The following is an 18,962-nucleotide window of genomic DNA, read 5'->3' as shown; positions in this document are numbered from 1 at the left end:
GCATCACGAGACAAGCCATAACTTAGTATCGTCATAGCAAAATGAAAAGAGGAAGACCAAAGAACACATTGCACTGGGAATTGGAAGCAGACATCAAAAGGATAAATAGCATTTAGGAACGACTGAAAAAGGAGATCCAAGGACAGAGTTGGTTGTAGATTGGTGGTCAGCATCTTATGCTCTACAAGGAGTAACAGGCATAAGTAGGCAGTAAGAAGATGCCAGCTAACTGAGATCCCAGTAAAATATTACGGACTATCTAAATATAAATGGCATTTGTTAAAGTTTCAGGTCAAAAATCTACAGACAATCAGTAAACAAAAAAAAATCAACAACACATTACTTGATCGCCTCCTTTTAATTCATCGCTTAGAATATAGTCAATTTTCGCTTCAAGATCAAACAGATCCAATGGTATTTGTTGTACATCAAGATAATTACATAAAGCATCTAATAGTATTTCACCAATTGTCATTGAAGAATCATTCTCAACAATTTGTTTCATATCATTCAAATTAGAAATAACCTCTTTTAATCCTTCTAATTCTAAGTTTAATTCATATAACTAGAGGAATAAGAGAATGAATAAATCGGAAAAAAAATTATAAGGCACATTTAAAACATACAAAAGAAACTTTTATGTGTGTAAAAGGCGAAAGATTTATCCGCGAATTCCTACTCACTGCCTTCTCGTGGCATTACTGTTGTTTACCAAATTGAGAGGACGAAAAGCGAATGTCCGGCAGGGGCTTTAATCCGGTTGGTGGACACGGAAAGTCCACCTAGGGGAGTTAGAAAACCCTCATACCAAATCAATGGTGCACATGGGCTCTAGTATCTTGAGGGGACAAATGGCATACGAACCAATCGTTGGTCACCGGTTACCATGGGACTGCATCTCCTTACGATGCTCCACTGCATTGTGGATTAGACCTTTAGGTCAAAGGCTCCGAGTGTGGCCCCCTAAGAAAAGCACTTGCTTTGGTTTGGGCACCTGGACAGTATCACAGCCTTCACACAAATCGAATGAGATTTGTGTGGCGCATATATATCTGGTGCCCCTTTGTACCAATATTTATGTGTTCAAATAAAAATAAAATTATTAATTAGACTGATTTAATAAAATGTAGTCAAACATGGAAGTTAATTTAAAGACAGTAATTTCAGCTTATAACTTAGTAGTTGCAAGTTAATTGTTAACGGTTCCAAATACTTATATTAGATGTTAAGATCTATAGTATACAAAAGTACATAGATATAGAGAGCCAATCAAAAGCAGCCAGTATCTGTGGCAATCAGAAGTCACTTAACGGACAACTGCATCTCACTGGCTAGGAAATGGATCGATTTCCTAAAGATTAGAGTGGTATATATATGAATGAATATATGTGGATTTTATTCGGTAGTCCAACACGCTTGCTCGCTCACTTTCGTGTTCTTGTTCAAGTAGTCAGTTGGGAGGGGGGCGCATAACATACGGTGTGTCAGTATCAGATTTTGGACAGCGTTCATCACAACATACAATACTTACTGATATACTCATAGGATATTAGCTTCGAAATTCAAATTTCATAAACCAATAAAAATAGGAATTCCAAGAATTCATTCTAAAGTATAATTCTAGGTGAAAACGAACTAGTTTCGATTAAATAGATAGTTGTAACAAGCCTATAAGTATGAAGGATTGTCGTTATACATTGAAGAGTGAGTTCAGTTAAACAAGGACTGCATTTGGGATGAAATCTGAGATTTTATGACCTCCCGGTGATTGATTAACAACTTTCAACGCCTCCTTTTACTAATAAACAATAATGAAGAGCTTTTCAGTTCTGGTTTATGATTTTCTAGCAGTGCAATCAACCAAAACTAGAATGATACAGAGTGATCCATTGATAACTTTGAATAATACTACTTATGCCATATAACCATAATTCCAACTTTCCTAGATGGATTCTTTGTATCCACTGACTTGGTTAAAGTACCCAACATTCACTTTTCTTCCTCTCAATTTTGTAAACAACAGTAATGCCGTGAGAACGACTCCCCTGACAATGGCTGTATACATGTGTCAATGTGAGAGCATTTAGAAAAGGAGAGCGTACTATTCTCACCATCGAACATACCTGGTTATTTGAGGGCTTTTACTTTGTTATTAATCTTGTTAATTTTGCCTGTCTGTACTGATATGATGTTGTAACTTGGACCAATACATATTTCGTGCAAAACCCTACATATTGACTATGACTGTTTGTCATGTCACCTAATCATTTTGACCGTTGTTTGCAACCTATCACGCAGATATCAATTATATAGTCTGGTATACTGAAGACGATTTATTCTAAGCATCAGTAAGCAAGTAAGAGAGATCTATGTCATGTTCCATTCAATGTAAATAAAAAAATTATGCCAAAAATTAATACTTTTTTAAAATATCAAGTCTGTTGTAAAGATATCAACTCACTGAAGACAATTGGTGAACAGTTGCTCAAAATCGTGGATTAGTTGAAGTTAGACATTAACACCGTTGGATGCCGGCTCAGTGGTCTATCGGTCAAGTGCTCTGGCGCGTGACTGGTAGGTCCTGGGTTCGAGTCTCGCGAGTGCGAGATCGTGGATGCGCACTGCTGAGGAGTCCCATAATAGGACGAAACGGCCGTCCAGTGCTTTCATTGTGGTCTTGCTTCAATTGACTCATAATTTCAACTATGAAAATACTAAATTTTCTACAAAACCCCTTCCGATAAATAAATAATTATCATGTATGGTTTAAACTTAGATTGCAATGACTAATAATATAAAAAGAGAAATCACCTTTTTCGTATCCATCAATTGAGTTTTCATTGGTACTTTCTCAGAATACGTCGAATGTTGACGTTTTTTCTCCAAACTTTCAATGGAATCTTTCAATTCCACTAAACGATCTTGACATCGTTTCTGTTCCACCGCAACATCAATTAATCCGGCAACATGTAGAAATATTTGACAAGTTGCTGGAATGATTGAAGGTGGATTTTTAATAACAAGTACAGAATTTAATTGATCATCGGAACATAGATTTCCACCATTCAACATACCAGCATCATCATCGTCATTATCTTCAGGGACTGTATTAACAGGTGACTCTTCGTTGGACCATAAAATATCACTTGCTGAAACTGTTCCACTAACACAACCAGAAGTGTTAGCTAAGAGAAAAAAAATGTGAGAATTAAATTGTAATCAAACGATTTATTCGCTAAAGATTAGCAAACAACAAAATCATTCTCTATTACCACTGACCTTTCGTCAAGAATACTGAACAATCAAACCTGACATATAAAAGCATACTTATCATGATGAACTTTCTCTTTAACTCTGTCAATAGTGTAATATTTTATTAATTTATTTAAACACAGAAATATTGGTACAAGGAAGCAACAGATATATATGCGCCACACAAATCTCATTTGATTTGTGTGAGGGCTGTGATACTGCTCAGGTGCTCAAACTGAAACAGGTGGTTTTCTTAAGGGACCACAACCGGAGCCTTTGACCTAAAGGTCTGATCCACAAGGCGGTGAAGCGTCGTAAGGAAATGCAGTCCATGGTAGTCGGTGACCAACGATTGATTCATATGCCATTTGTTTCCTCAGGATACTGGAGTCAGCCCATGTGCACCATTGATTTGGTATGAGGGTTTTCCAACTCCCCTAGGTAGACCCTCCATATCCACCAACCCGGTTAAAGCTTCTGCCGGACATTCGCTTTTCGTCCTCTCAATTTTGTAAACAACAGTAATGCTGTGAGAAGGCAGTGAGTCGGACTTCCCTGGCAAAGGCTATATACGCGTGGCCATGTGAGAGCATTTCGAGAGAGAGAGCGGACTCTCCCCACCCTCGGCCGTACCAGGTTGATATCTAATAAGTGCATCATTTAATTAGAAACATTGTACAATATAAACTTATGATCGTACAATAACTTATAAGGCGTTTTGCACTGAAGCGGTCGGTTACTACAGGTAACATTGTCTATGATTTGTTGATCCTTGTTTTATCGATCCAACTTCGAACTAAATTCTTGTATACATCATAATTTTATTTCGGAATTCTTCAAAAGTAACTATCCCTCCCAATAGTGGTTAGGTAAAGAATAGAATAGTGATATACATAATCAAGTCAACTGTTTTCAACTAATTATAAATGATAAGTTGATGTATGAATAGATTCCGACCCGTAGTACAATGCAGAGAAGTTATTCGAATACCTATTAAAGAGAGATTGTAACATATGCCCAAGACCAGTGGAAAACATAAATAGATTGTCGGTGCAATGGTAGTGGATATGTATATCTGCCAAATATTTTCTAATTTTCAATAAATCTTCAGTTAATGAAAATCTGTAGTGAAAAATGAACTGAAACAAATATTCCTGTCCAATTGATCAGGAGACCCTAAATGCCCTGTGAGGTGGGGAGATTCCGCTCGTCTACTCCAAATACTCTCACATGAACACGCATATACAGCCACTGACAGGGAAGTCCTAGTCACTGCCTTCTTGCGACTAGAGTGTTGTTTATGAAATTGAGAAGGCGAAAAGCGAATTTCTGACGCTTTAACAGGGTCGGTGGACATAAAGGGTTCATCTAGAGGAGTTGGAAAACCCACATTCCAAACAATTAGTCCATATGGGTTCCAAGATACTGAGTGAACAAATGGTGTATGAACCTACTTTTGATCAACGACTACCATGGGACTGAATCTCCTAACATTGCTCTACTTCCTTGTGAATTAGATCCTTCGGTCAAAGGCTGGGGTTGTGGCTCCCTAAGAAAACCACCTGCTTCGGTTTGGGTACCAGGGTAGTTTCACAGCCCTTACACAAATCAATGATAACTACTTCTGTCCTCATTGTTATTGTATGACGCATAAGTGTTTGGTTCTCCCCAAAGAAATAAATAATCATAACATCCACGAAACAATATATAAACACTTACCATTTTTACGATCTGAAACCATTTGTATAACACGACAACGACCTAATGGTTCAATTACATCACTTACATATTGTCCATTAATAAGAGTAGATAATATAGTTTCAGATGCAATTAATAAAACATTTAAAGGTTGACGATTAGCAAGTGAAATTGGTATATGACAAGCTGAAAGTAATCCACGAATACGATGAATAATATTAAGTACCAGGTGGAAATCTGCTTCAACTCCATTTTCATCACGTAATACAGTTACCTAATAGTGAGAGGATCGATAATGATGCGAAGAAATTTGTCAAGTATGTTACCGTAAATGGAAACAAACACAACACAAAACCAATACAGCTACACAATCACAAAATCACTCATTAAGGGGGGGGTATCTAAAAGAGACAATCCTCGATTTACACTTACTTTACTACTTATAGATACTAACTAGATCAATAAATCACTATACTTGATCATATGATACACTGAAATCAGTTTTTTTGGATTTGATATAGACTAGAACTAAAGTATATTATTCTATAATATATAAAAGCAATGGATTCATAGTGAAATCAGAATTTCACGAGGCGGGATCGTAGATGCCCACTGCTGAGGAGTCCCGTAATGGGACGAAACGGCCGCCCAGTGCTTCCAGGTTTTCCATTGTGGTCTAGCTTCAATTGATTCATGATCTCAACTATATAAAATCAAGTAAAAGGGTGGTCTCATATATGCTTATTCCTTGATTGTTGAATAAATATATTCTCAGTTATTTCAGATAATGAATAGTGAATGTAAATTTAATTGTAAATATCAATGATTTGATTTAAGTGTATCCAACTGATGAACCTCGTAATTAAATGAAAAGAAGTTTCTTAAAACCTAGCGTTACCTAATACATATATATGGTATATTAAGATTATATGATTCCATAAACAGGGTTAGTAGTAGCAGCAATATAAGTGGTACTGTGGTGTAGGTTACTGATATCCATATAAGTAGTATATGGTAATGGTCGAGCATTGGATGTATTTCAGTAGAAGATCGATAAGGAGACAATGGGAACGACACGCAATCGGTACGAAAATGCATGAACCATTATAATCGGAGACTATGGATGGATATTTGCAGAAGAAACAGTTAAGATTGAGACAATTGATTGTTAGTTTGCAAATTAACTGTTCACGATATGGTTCTCATATTTTAATGAGATATTCTTTAATGTTGTGCTAAAATACATTCGATTGTCCCCATCCGTGTTTTGTTCACTACAGTACTATCAGAGAACATGAAAAACTACTTTAAGACAATTAGCGTTTTTTAAAAGTCCCCCTAAACAAAACCCTAAAGATCAAATCACTCTCCGGAAAAAGTGGAGACGTAATTAGTTTATAACATGGTGCTGAGGTATGTACGATTGGAACCCGTCGGTCGATCACGACTTCCTGGTTGAGACTTGAAAGATTATAGGTAATCCTTATTTCTGACGAGTATCAACTAGGACGAAGTTTAACTTCAGGATTTTCAAATGAATAACTGCGACCACCTAACATCTAAACATCATGTATCCATGTCGAATCGCCCAGACTAGCGGGCATATAGCAAATTGATCAACAGAATTCAATCAACAAAGATAGACAATAAAGCTAATAAGAGACTGGCTACTACTATTCAGTGATCAACCAACTGTAAATATCTCAGTCTTACAGAAGATCAAATTACAGCCTGAATAACTGAATGGTAACATTTTATAATGTGAAGCTCAGTGGTTCGGGTTTAGATCCATCAGGTACACATTGCCATTGACTATCGAGTACCAATGTTGGGATGATCCTGAAAATTTCTCGCAACAAACATGACAAGCTCAGGAAACATTAAGAAGCATTTTATCCAATCAGCGTTTGATTAGAAGTTTTGCTAGAAGTAACGCGAAAATGAAAAGTCACCTGTAGAGGTTCTGATTGGCTGATTATTATACTGCTGTTATGCTTAGTAGCATTCTAGAAATTTCAGGAAAACCCAAGGACTTCTAAAATACTATAAAAACCCTATATTTTCTATACATAAATGAACCTTTGGAGTAAAGTGCTTCTCGTGTATTTTGTGCCTTTCCTCTCGTGTTCAAGTCGTTGTGTAGTTCTAGCTTGGAGGGTTACGAAATTAGCTTAGGATCCGAGTATAGCGCATCAATCAGCAAGACTTATCAACCAACTAGTACGAAACTTGAGTGTGCAGTTTCTTAATGACTAACTTACAAACCAACTATACATTCATAATTAATGAACAAGTATAAAGATTATGGGTACATATTAGACAATAGTAATGTTATTTATTTTATTTTATTTGAACACATAAATATTGGTACAGAGGGGCACCGAATACATATGCGTCACACAAATCAAATGAGATTTGTGTGAGGGCTGGGATACTGTTCAGGTGCCCAAACCCAAGCAGGTGGTTTTCTTAGGGGGTCACACCCGGAGCCTTTGACCTAAAGGTCTGATCCACAAGGCAGTGGAACATCGTGAGGAGATGCAGTTCAATGGTAACCGGTGACCAACAATAGGTTCATACGCCATTTGTTCCCTCAGGATCCTAGAGCCCATGTGCACCATTGATTTGGTATGAGGGTTTTCCAACTCCTCTAGGTGGACTTTCCACGTCCACCAACCTGGTCAAAGCTCCTGCCGGACATTCGCTTTTCGTCCTTTCAATTTCGTAAACAACAGTAATGCCACGAGAAGTCAGTGAGTAGGACTTCCCTGGAAGTGGCTATAGTAGTAATAGTAATGTTTGATGAACGATTATATTGTACTTGGAAACAATCACCATACTATAACACAGATCAGTTATATAAATATAATGAAAAACAATAATGAAGTAGACATACATCATTCAGTTTAGGATAGGATTTCACGCATAGACTATCCATAGTATTTACAGTATTATTATTATTACTTCTAATTAGTAGACGCTGATATAATTCTTCTGTAATAAATGGCATAAATGGATGTAATAAACGTAGACCACAATTGATACAAACATAAAGTATTTGACAAACTAATTGAATTCGTTCCATTTCCATAGTAGATAGTACGGAATGATTTTGTTTTAATTTGATAATAGGTTTGGTATACTCCTGTGAATGCAGTGTATATACAAGATGAATAATCGAGGAAGAAGAAGATGAACAACAAATACATTTGATTAATATGAATAATATTGAAACTGAAAAAAAAACAGGTTATAGACAGGTATCTACCTCAGACAATAGAAGATGAACGCATAATTTCGTGGATTAGTTAAAGTTAAACATTAACATCGTTGGATGCCGGTTCAGTGGTCTAGAGGTTAAAAGTTCGTGTGTGAGACCGAAGGTTCTGGGTTCGAACCCCCACGTGCAAAATCGTGAATGTGCACTACTGAGAAGTCTCATGCGAGGATAAAACGGCAGATCAGTGCTTCAATGATGGTGTCTAACATTGATCGATTCTTGATCTTAATCAAAAACTCAACAATTCACACAACCCTATACTGATAAAAAAGGCACCGATTACCACGATGCGCTATGCTGATTAGTATTGGCAATGGTTTGAAGTTAGGGGCGGCCAAATGAAAACGTGGCATCAGTGCTTGAAGTCACTAACTTCTAGCCTGAGCCATGTTGGCAGATGCAGACTACCTGGTTGGGGTCCGCGTGACTATCGTAACCAATGGTTGAAGACTCTAGGTGAGATGGCTCAGAATCGATCACAATGGCGTAAGTGTATACACTCTTTATCTTCCCTCCTTAAACCTTAAGATTAAAATTGCTTCATAACGTTCTTCCTTCCTATACTATATCCTTATATACAACCTTTCTTTCATAAACTACCACCACTAAATTAACTTCTATGAATCCGGTGTTCATCTTATGCTAATGAGGTGTGGCAACTTGGACCGATGCGCATATGTGCCTGGTCCTACGTTGTAGCTGACTGATAAAAAAACAATGATAATAGCTGTAGTTGTGCTTCATCATTTTAAACATAATCACGACTAAATTTACAATTATATCATGAACTAACCATAGACTGATACAAATTGTTGTGTGACTTTTTTTCTGATCTTGGGATGCCAAGTTAGGTCATTTGTGGATGTTTCCAAGAATAAACTTTAGCATTGACTCACATCAATGTGTAAGTTTATGTGCTATCAACAGCTACTCCTATCCGTGTTTATTCAATTTCCATACTATCTCGTTCAGTTTGCCTGTTCAAATGAATGTCTGGAATAAGGCTGTCTTAAATGCAACCCGTATTCAACATCTTATTTCTATATTGTAACGTGATTATTCGACAGAAGATAGACAAAGTTAAATTGGGTACAAATTCTTATGAGTACCTATAATCGCTCGATTACATTAGAGTTAACATTAGGCATAGGAACATTCTGACAGATATAACTTTGTTAGCAAGTTTCAGCTAGGTCGAAATTAACACTCCTTCGGAGCTTATTTATTTATTTAAATAGATAAACTGGTACAAAGAAGCACCAAAATATTAATGTGAAACACGATAAATAATTTAATTTGTACATGAGCTGGGATACTGCTCCAGTCCCCAGACAGTAAGAGGTGGTTTTCTTGGAAAGCCACTCCTTGGACATTTGACCTAGAAATTTAATCCACAAGGAGGTGGAACAACGTTAGGAGATGCAGTCCTATGGTAACCCGTGACCAACAATAGGTTCATACACCATTTGTTCCCTCAAGATACTGGAGCCCATGTGCACCATTGGTTTGGAATCAGAGTTTTCCAAATCGCCTAGATGGACTTTCCGTGTCCATCAACCCGGTTAAAGCACCGGACATTCGTTTTTAGTCCTCTCAATTTCGTAAACAACAGTAATGCCACGATAAGGCAGTGAGTAGGACTTCCCTGTCAGAGGCTATATACGCGTGACCATGTGAGAGAATTTCGTGAGGTAGAGCGGACCCTCCCCACTCTTGGCCATACCGGAGCATTTGGGGGCAATATTTTAAAACTTGAGACGAAAATACATATAACCTAATGGCAACTGTATACATGAAAATTACATTACAGTCTATTTCGATTACATCAAAACTTTGAATAAACAAGAAAGAATCAAAGAAACTTACTAAATAAACATCACATAATTCATATAACCAAAAATGATAACAAGCAGTAGTTGCTATAGGAAATTGAAATTCTATAAACCCTGTATTACATTGAATTACAGCATAAGCTAATCTTGATAGAATCCATCGATCTGTACCAGATAATAAATTATGTTGTATGAATTGTTTAAATAAACTATTTAAATCAGTCATATCTGGCGGGATAAATTCTTTATCTAAACAATGAAATAATGCGTAACTTGAAATCAAATAAAGAGAAGGAAAGGAAAGAAAGAAATGAGAGTTACTAACGGATATCAACTATAACGCAGATTTATTATTTATTTTATTTATTTAAACACATAAATATTGGTACAAGGAAGCACCAGATAAATATGCGCCTCACAAATCTCATTCGATTTGTGTGAGGGCTGTGATACTGTCCAGGTGCCCAGACTGAAGCAGGTGGTTTTCTTAGGGGGCCACACCCGGAGCCTTTGACCTAAAGGTCTAGTCCACAAGGCAGTGGAGCATCGTAAGGAGATGCAGTCCCATGGTAGCCGGTGACCAACAGTTAGGTTAGCTTTTTAAGAATAAGAAGATAAGAAAGAGTTTGCCCTCCCCCTAATGCTCTGGTACGGTCGAGGGTGAGTTTGTTCTCCCTCTCGAAGGACTCTCATATAGTCACGCGGATACAGTCACTACCAGATAAATTGATACAAGGGCAAACCGCTATCAATGAAAGATTAAGACGAATCCAATATAATGAAATCAAACAAAGTAGAGTAGTAAATTGATGAGATTGATGTTTCAAGTAAACAGGATACAATCATTCAATGAATTTAACTAAATCATATTGAATCAACTAAACAAAATTTGACACAGTTAATAAGCACACAAATCAAATAAGGAATGGTCAATCCATATAAATGTGTTCACTACATTACGAAGGGTATTGTAGTCGTCAAGTTATCTAGAGATTCCGGGTTGGTGTAAACCACCAGCGATCTACAAACCACGAAGAAACAACCATTTAGTGATTTTTAAATAGTTTCCTTAGTGATGTCGTTCTGTAGCGAAAATTGATTTATCTTGCTTAGACACTGACTTCTTATTCTCCAGAAACATTTTACTCTTAAACTTCAAACAGAAAAACAATACAATACGCAGAAAAAAGGACATTTATATTTACTTAGTATTGTTTGTTTGGATCTTCCCATTGATGTTTTTAGGGCTGTAACTGGTCAGTCTCTAATTAGCATATGTGCATACTGTGCGTATTGCCTCAATATAGCCTAAATTCACAAGCATGGTAAGCAAAGATGGATAGTGGCTAGCAGTGGAATCCAGTTTGAGGCGCGTTTCGTCCTATTTGGAACTCGTCACTGGATGTACCTGCATCTCAAAGTTGATGTTCACTCCGGGACTCGAATCCAGTACCTTTCGCTTCAAACACCATCGCGTTATCCACTCGGCCACTGAGTCCTGATAGCCACTTGCTTGTGCAATTTATACATTTATAGTATTGAAACCAAGAGCTAATTTAAGAAAACATGCTGAAACTGGTAACAATATTAGAAATCATTCAATCCGTTGTTTTCTAAAATCGTCCTGAGGATTTCTAACGAAAGCTGATTGGTCAAAATATCTTGGACATTTTTCCCGGCTTCTGAAGATATCTTCGAAGGATTATTAGATGCTCTTAACAAGAATTAGCTTTCAAGCTTTTCGTTTATAAGACTAACCAAAAAATTAACACGGATGTTTTCCCAGCTGTATCCGATGGTCTATTTAGAAAATCAAATATTCTTTAGGATAGATAAATTGTGGCTAGCAGTGAAACATTGGAATACACGTACATTCAGTTGCGGAGGGTGGATAGGATGAAATTCGCGTCCTGGATTCTACTGTTAACCACAATTCATCCATTTAAAAAGCGTATGAAAAAATGGTTATACTGAGGCGATCCGCACAGAATACACACATATATCATCCAACACTTATAAGAATTCTCATAGTTGAAAGCATGAGTCAATTGAAGCTAGACCACCAAGGAAAAGATTATGGTTTGAAGATGTTATTAAAGGAGTATAATCCAATGAAATAAATTTTGAAAGAGAAAAAAGATAGAGACATGAAAAATTGAGAAGATTGGAATTTGGTAGAACACAAAGACTGGATGCACCTTGGTCATTGCAAACGATTTTGAACCATGTCATTCAAGGTCTCTAACCATCGGTTGCTATGATCTCGCGAATCCCAACCAGGTAGTCTACACCTACCAACATGGCTCAGTCCAATTTTCAGTAACTTCATGCTTGAGCTTGTGCTTGTTGATATGATTGTCAACTTGTTTAGCCATTCGATTGTGCATCAAGACTTGAAATAAAGTTGCCCAAGAGTTAGGCATATATGGAAAACAATCAATAATGTTCAATCAGGTATGAAGCTTCGTTGTTGTAACTTGTTGATAGTTCATACTTCAAAATATTAGCTGATACAACTTAAAATAGATTGTCAGTGTGAATACCCTTCACTAAATCTTCACAAAACCCCTTCTGACTTATAAGAATATCTGGTTCTGAATATCAACAACCAGACAATTCAAATCCTTAATAATATTGAAATAAACATTTATTACCGAACAGCATTCCATAGTTTATTACAGAAAAATCGATAGCCTTGTACACGCATTATATCCAAATTGATATTTCTTCCTTGAGCTGTATAAGCACATAAAGCAATTCGGAGAGCGTCAGTTCCACATTCAGGAATACCTTTAGGAAAATCTTTCGCTTGAGCTTGACGAGCACGTGTTAATTCATTCGGATCAAGATTACCTTGTTCTAACTGTTTTTGTAAATCTATGTCAAAGAAATGATATAATGATAGAAACAGCATGAACAGTCAGCAATCAAACAATTTTAACTTAAGGAGTAACACTCGATTGTGACTGTTACCCTGATTTAGTGATGAAGCTTGTCTTTCGATTATGATGACCCAGTCGAGCTACACTAATTGAAATAATTATTTCTAAAAGGATGTTTACTACGCTAAACGAATGGAAGGAGAGTGGTAAGATCAAAAGTGACAAATCTAAAGTTTGAAAAAGAGGTTGCATTTTCAACTATACATGAGAGTATGATAGCAGAATGATATTTAGCGTGAATAATCAGTGATGATGTCCTTCCACAATAAGAACTTTAATAAGGTTGACCTTAAAAATTCCTGGTACGAAGGTATGCGTAACTGGCCACAAACAGCGGTCGCTTGAGATCGGCGGGCAATCTGTTAGGTTGCCATGACACCTACTAACCCAATCTTCTTTCTAAGTCCTTCGAAAACTAATATTCTTCCATGTTGTAGGCAATAAGTAGGTGGTAATTACCTACACACACCCACTCTAATAGTACTGGAGTTCACCTAGTCTACGACATGACTAACAGGGAGTTGGGACCAATGCCTTAGGTATTAAAGGCGAAATATTAGAAAGTTTAGAACGTAGATTTCGTGTTATTAAGAACTGGTTGGGAATGCATGCATTCTATCTTGATTAGAACTGATACCCTCCGTGAGAACTGAACACAGCACAAAAATAGATGTTGCCACTGATTAATACAGACTGCAACCAATTTCCTGCACAACCAAGATGTTCATACTGAATGGTCGTTTAGCAGATATCCAATATCATGTTGCCGGGTCCACATTTTATCAAGCATTTTGAAATGTAACCCTTCTACGCCAAGTAATTCTGGATTGAGGTGAGAGCCTCTGATTATGCAGTAGTGATCTACGGAGTGCAAGGTTCGGTATCTAATTTTGAGATACATTATTTTGTGTAACGACTAATAATACTATACGATAGGTAGCTCAAATGGGGTTTGGGTCTGCAACCTACTGGTTGAAAGGTAACTGATTGTATCAATAAACCATCGTTACACAGGTTTTTTTTATGAGTAGTACTTATTAGTAAGATGTACAATCACACGGAAACCGATATACCATCTTTGAAAATTCCAAACCAAATTATCTACTGTCGTAATGCAAGACAATACAACCTACGTCCATGATTCAGGCCCATTAGGTCTCAGTCACATCTAACATAATACACACACAGAGAGAGAGAAAGAGAAACCTTGGTGAATAACAATAATAACGTACCTTCTAAAGATATTCCATTGATGACATCTACCGGATCAATTGCATTACCCAAAGATTTACTCATTTTTTTACCATGAGCATCACGAACCATAGCATGTAAATAGACTGTATGAAATGGTAATTGTCCCATTAATTTCAAACCAATCATAACCATGCGTGCAACCCAGAAAAATATAATATCATGCCCAGTTTCTAATAAACTCCCAGGATAATAAGCTTTTAAATCTGGTGTTTGTTCAGGCCAACCAAATACAGAGAATGGAAATAATTGTGAAGAGAACCATGTATCTAATACATCATTATCTTGTTTTAAAATTAAGTTTTCTGGTGGACAGTTGAATTTATCACAGGCTTTTTGAAGTGCCTCTTCAATTGTATGACCAACTACCCATGAATTATGATCTGTAGGCTAAAGTAATAATAAATTCGAAAAAAAATTTCACATGGATTCTAATTCCTAACAAAAACAATCCAAATGTTTTGATGAAGTTACATTCTAATCACAGAGCCGATTTGATCATTTAACCTATCTTCATAAAGTCTGCCCCCAAATGCCCTGGTACGGCCGAGAGTGGGGAGAGTCAGCTCTCCTTCTCGAAATGCTCTCACATGGCCACACGTATATATCCTCTGCCAGCAAAGTCCTACTCACTGCCTTATCGTGGCGGGGGTGTTGTTCACGAAAGTGAGAGGATGAAAAGCGAATGTCCGGCAGGAGCTTTAACCGGGTTGGTGGACACGGAAAGTCCATCTAGGGGAGTTGGAAAACCCTGATTCAAAACCAATGGTACACATGGGCTCCACGATCCCGAAGGAAAAAATGGCGTATGAACCAATCGTTGGTTACCGGCTACCATGGGACTGCATCTTCTCACGATGCTCCACTACCTTGTGAGCTAGACGTTTAAGTCAAAGGCTCTGTGTGTGGCCCCCTAAGAAAACCACCTGCTTCGGTTTGGGCACCCGGGAAGTATCACAGCCCTCACACAAATAAATGAAATGATGATTTTAACTGACAATCCATAAATTCTAATGAAATAAGTTCCGAGTTCAATCACATTATGAACATAACCGGTAACAGCATTGGTGAAGATTTGCAAACTATAGTAAAACCAATTCCCCAATGCTACCTGTTTTACAAGGGTATCCCTTAATTTGACGTCATATCTTAAAGAATGAGAATATGATAAAGAAATAAGATGGTGGTTGGAGGTGATCAACAGGAAACCCTGGACCCGGGTTTTGTGCTACTTGGCACTAGTCAGCAAGGTGTACCCGTAATCTTGAGGGAACTGGTGCTCGCTGACAGATTCGATCCCGTGTCACTCAGTTTCACAGTCAGTCACCACCTCCGACCACCATCATATCTCAACACAGTGCACGCAGTATCGAGCCACCTAGACTAGTGGCCACATTGCAACTTGATCGATAGCATTCGATCAGCATTAAGAACTTGACACGCATGACATTGATCACCACCAAGTGATCAATCAATTGTGATATGATAAAGAAGTTTACCGTCATAAAGGGCATGATGAGATAGCTGAGTGAAACTACGACGTCTGAATGCTCATTTTATACGGATTGATTCAACACAGTCAATAGTTTTGTGTCGATGTTGAAATTTAGTCAGTTACTTAAATTATTAAAGCAGATTATACTCTTATGGTAATTGGAAAATGAGCTTAACAAGGAAGGTTGATGAATGAAAAGTTTAGGAATGACAGTTCGATAAAATTGTAAAGATACTGAAGGTCTTGAGATAACCAATCAGAATTAGGGTAACATCGAATGTATTTTGAACGGAGTTTAAAGTGTAGTGATATATAAAATGTATGTTATAATCAACCAAGTGAAAATTGGGAATATTTGGTTCTTAAAATGCTTTAAATCAATAAAAATATCTATTACTTAGCTAAAAAGCCGATTTTAAATGGTGCTTTAGCTCATTTTTGCCCAGAACAGAGTTGGATGGAGAATGCTGGTGGGCGGCTTATGCTCCTCCACGAGGGGTAACGGGCGTAAGTAAGTTTAGCTAATTTACAAAACATACATGCTCCTGTGGCAGATTGTATGTTAAAGTACTTGGTGTCATTGATTGCGTAATCAAGAGTCTTTAGTGAAGTTAGTCGATGTTCTCCCTTTCTTACTTTCATTCTAAATCTCAACCATAGGTTTCTCAAGTTTGTAAATAGGAAGGTGAAAAGGCATTGCATTATAGTTGAAATCCTTGACCCTAATTTGTAAACCAAACTCAGAACTCTAATTTAACCTTTAACAACTAACCTTAACCTTTTCGTATTATAAGTTTGTGATGAAAACACTATGAGGTGATAAACCCTAACTCAAAACAGAAGCCCAACTTCTAATATGTATGCATATATGTAAACTTGCCCTCTTTTTCTTTACTACAAAAGGATAATTTGACTAGTGGGGGTTAATTATACCGTTATTTCATTACTTTGTACTGTCAACTGTTTTATAACTAGGCAGCGTCTCCTTATTGGTTGATAAGTCACCCCAAGGTGATGAGTATATTACACTTTTGCCAAAAGTCCCTTCAAAAATGTAGAACACAAAGATTGAATTATATCCGTGTTAAAAGTGAAAAAAAAACACTAAAATGCAATACTTACATCCAAAACTTCTAATTTATCTACACCAGGACGTTGAATTGAAATATGATAAGCAGGAATACGATGTCCCCACCATAACTGTCGAGAAATACACCAATCATGACAATCTTTAAGCCAACTATTCCATGTACGAATATGAAAACTGGGAATAATACGTAAGCGACCTTCCGATACCTGTTGTAAATAAAAAACAACATTTATATCATACATAGAGTAAACCATTATCTCAAAAAAGAAAATTACTATATATAGGTGTAATAACAAACGCTTAATGTCAGTCAGTCAGTCACAACGTAGAACTCCGTACGTACGTACATCAGTTCGAGTTGCCATACTACATTAGCACAGAGATGCAGTTGTCGATTCAAATCCCATAGTGGTAGAAGTAGTAAGAGTATAAGCAGTAAACCGAAAAATTAGGGTTTGAAGATGTTATTCAAGGAGTATTATACACCCAATGAACACTATTTTACTAAAATACAATTCATGAACTGCAGTGAAGTACAATATTCCATTTTTCTAAAACTAAACTAAACACTTCATCAAGTTAGAAACAAACCAATTTGTTGAGGGTAAAAATGGAAAGTAGTAGCGACCCTACTACTACTGGACAATAAGAATGAATATAGTAAGCCTTAAACTTTACTTAGAACAAAACAAAGGCTGTTAGGTGTCGTCGGTAGATAGATCGTGAACGAATAGGTAACAACTCAATGGAATTTTACTTACACTTGTCATTCTTCTTGGAACATAGACCGCCGACCAGGACTCTCCAATAAACTCTGTCCTGGGATCTCGCTCCCAGTTGTTGCTAAGTGCTATTCACTTTTTGCCTCAATTCCCCAGCGTAATGTGTTCTTTGGTTCACTGAGATCTACAGTGACATTTTTTAGCTTTAACTATACCAGACTATTGTCTAATGGACAGTTGGATATGCATGCTGAAAGTACCAGGATTAGACGACATGCATATCATTAGAATAACATTGTAGTAGTTGACAGGAATTTTTATAAAGTAACCATTTAACGAATTCATACATTTTGGATGGATCAAAACATAAAGATTAGTATTTAAGTTTTTGTTCTAATCATGAAACGATCTGAGCTAGACAACTGCTGAAAACCTGGGAGTTCTGAACAGCCACTTTGCCCTAGCATAGCACTCAGTGAAATTCAACAATCTCCACAATCACTTACTAACAGTTATCATGTGTTCACTAGCGTCTGGCTTCGACAGAACATTCCCAGAGTTCTAGTGAGAATCCGTTACCAATGGAGCTGAATCATGTTGGGCAGTTACCCACCGAAGACAATGCAATGTGGCCGCACAATATCATCGGCTGATTGAAGTTAAACATGTACCCTACTGAGTCCCAGTTCAGTAACCTGGAAGTTAAGCGTACGCGGATGTGAGCAGGGGCCTTGGTTTCAATTCCCGATTCCTGGGTCATGGATACACACTACGAGAACGGTTGTCTAGTGTTTGAAGGTTTTCAAGGATTGTCTAACTTAGTTTGGTCCGCGATTTCAATGAAAAAGGTTACAGTTTGTAAGCAGTGGCTCTTTAGGACAGAACTTAAACAATTGATTTGCTTAGTAACCTCATCCGAAGCTAACCTACAAGACAGTTGATATCCCCAGCAAGTTGAAATGTTATTTGTTCCGTGAAAACTATTGACCTCAAAAGTCTTGTATATTTAAAGTTAAGGACTTTCAACCTCTCTAGATGAACTTGTCATATTCATTTATCAGTTTGATCGAATATGTTAAACGTTCTATTTCATTTTTTTCACTTTTATGAAAACACTTTTTATCTATCTGGACTGAGTAGTTTATTAAACGACGTGTTGGTGCTTGAACGGATAGGTATTTTGTTCGAGTCTCAATGTGAACATTTAACACTGGAAAACAGGTATACCCACCCTGCTGATGAGTCCCAAGTATGATGAAAAACGCAGTCTGGATTCGACTATTCACCACATGTGGAACAAAGAAAATTTTTTGTTTATGGTTGAAAGCTTTAAGAGATGTGATTTAAAAAGACCGACTTCAACTATGCAGATTTGTTTAAACGTTATTTTATACGCTTCG

At 37.1% G+C, this 18,962-nt stretch overlaps 1 protein-coding gene across 1 annotated transcript in view; it reads right to left on the bottom strand.

Moving 5' to 3' along the window:
- Positions 1-279: 279 nt before the first annotated feature.
- The window catches only part of Smp_097590 (valine-tRNA ligase), a gene marked incomplete at both ends in the record, with an annotated part of 29,892 nt that continues 11,209 nt past the window's right edge, over positions 280-18,962 (bottom strand). The window contains 9 exons of the mRNA XM_018794643.1: positions 280-300; positions 344-565; positions 2,812-3,185; positions 4,972-5,224; positions 7,847-8,095; positions 10,097-10,334; positions 12,717-12,939; positions 14,237-14,645; positions 16,882-17,046. Of these exons, the coding sequence (XP_018647053.1) occupies positions 280-300; positions 344-565; positions 2,812-3,185; positions 4,972-5,224; positions 7,847-8,095; positions 10,097-10,334; positions 12,717-12,939; positions 14,237-14,645; positions 16,882-17,046 (2,154 nt within the window). The remainder of the gene's footprint in view (positions 301-343; positions 566-2,811; positions 3,186-4,971; positions 5,225-7,846; positions 8,096-10,096; positions 10,335-12,716; positions 12,940-14,236; positions 14,646-16,881; positions 17,047-18,962) is intronic.

This window comes from Schistosoma mansoni, assembly GCF_000237925.1.
Source record: "Schistosoma mansoni, WGS project CABG00000000 data, supercontig 0184, strain Puerto Rico, whole genome shotgun sequence".
Lineage (NCBI taxonomy): Eukaryota > Metazoa > Platyhelminthes > Trematoda > Strigeidida > Schistosomatidae > Schistosoma > Schistosoma mansoni.
Note: the sequence above shows the minus strand (reverse complement) of the source record. Positions and strands in the feature narration are given on the sequence as shown.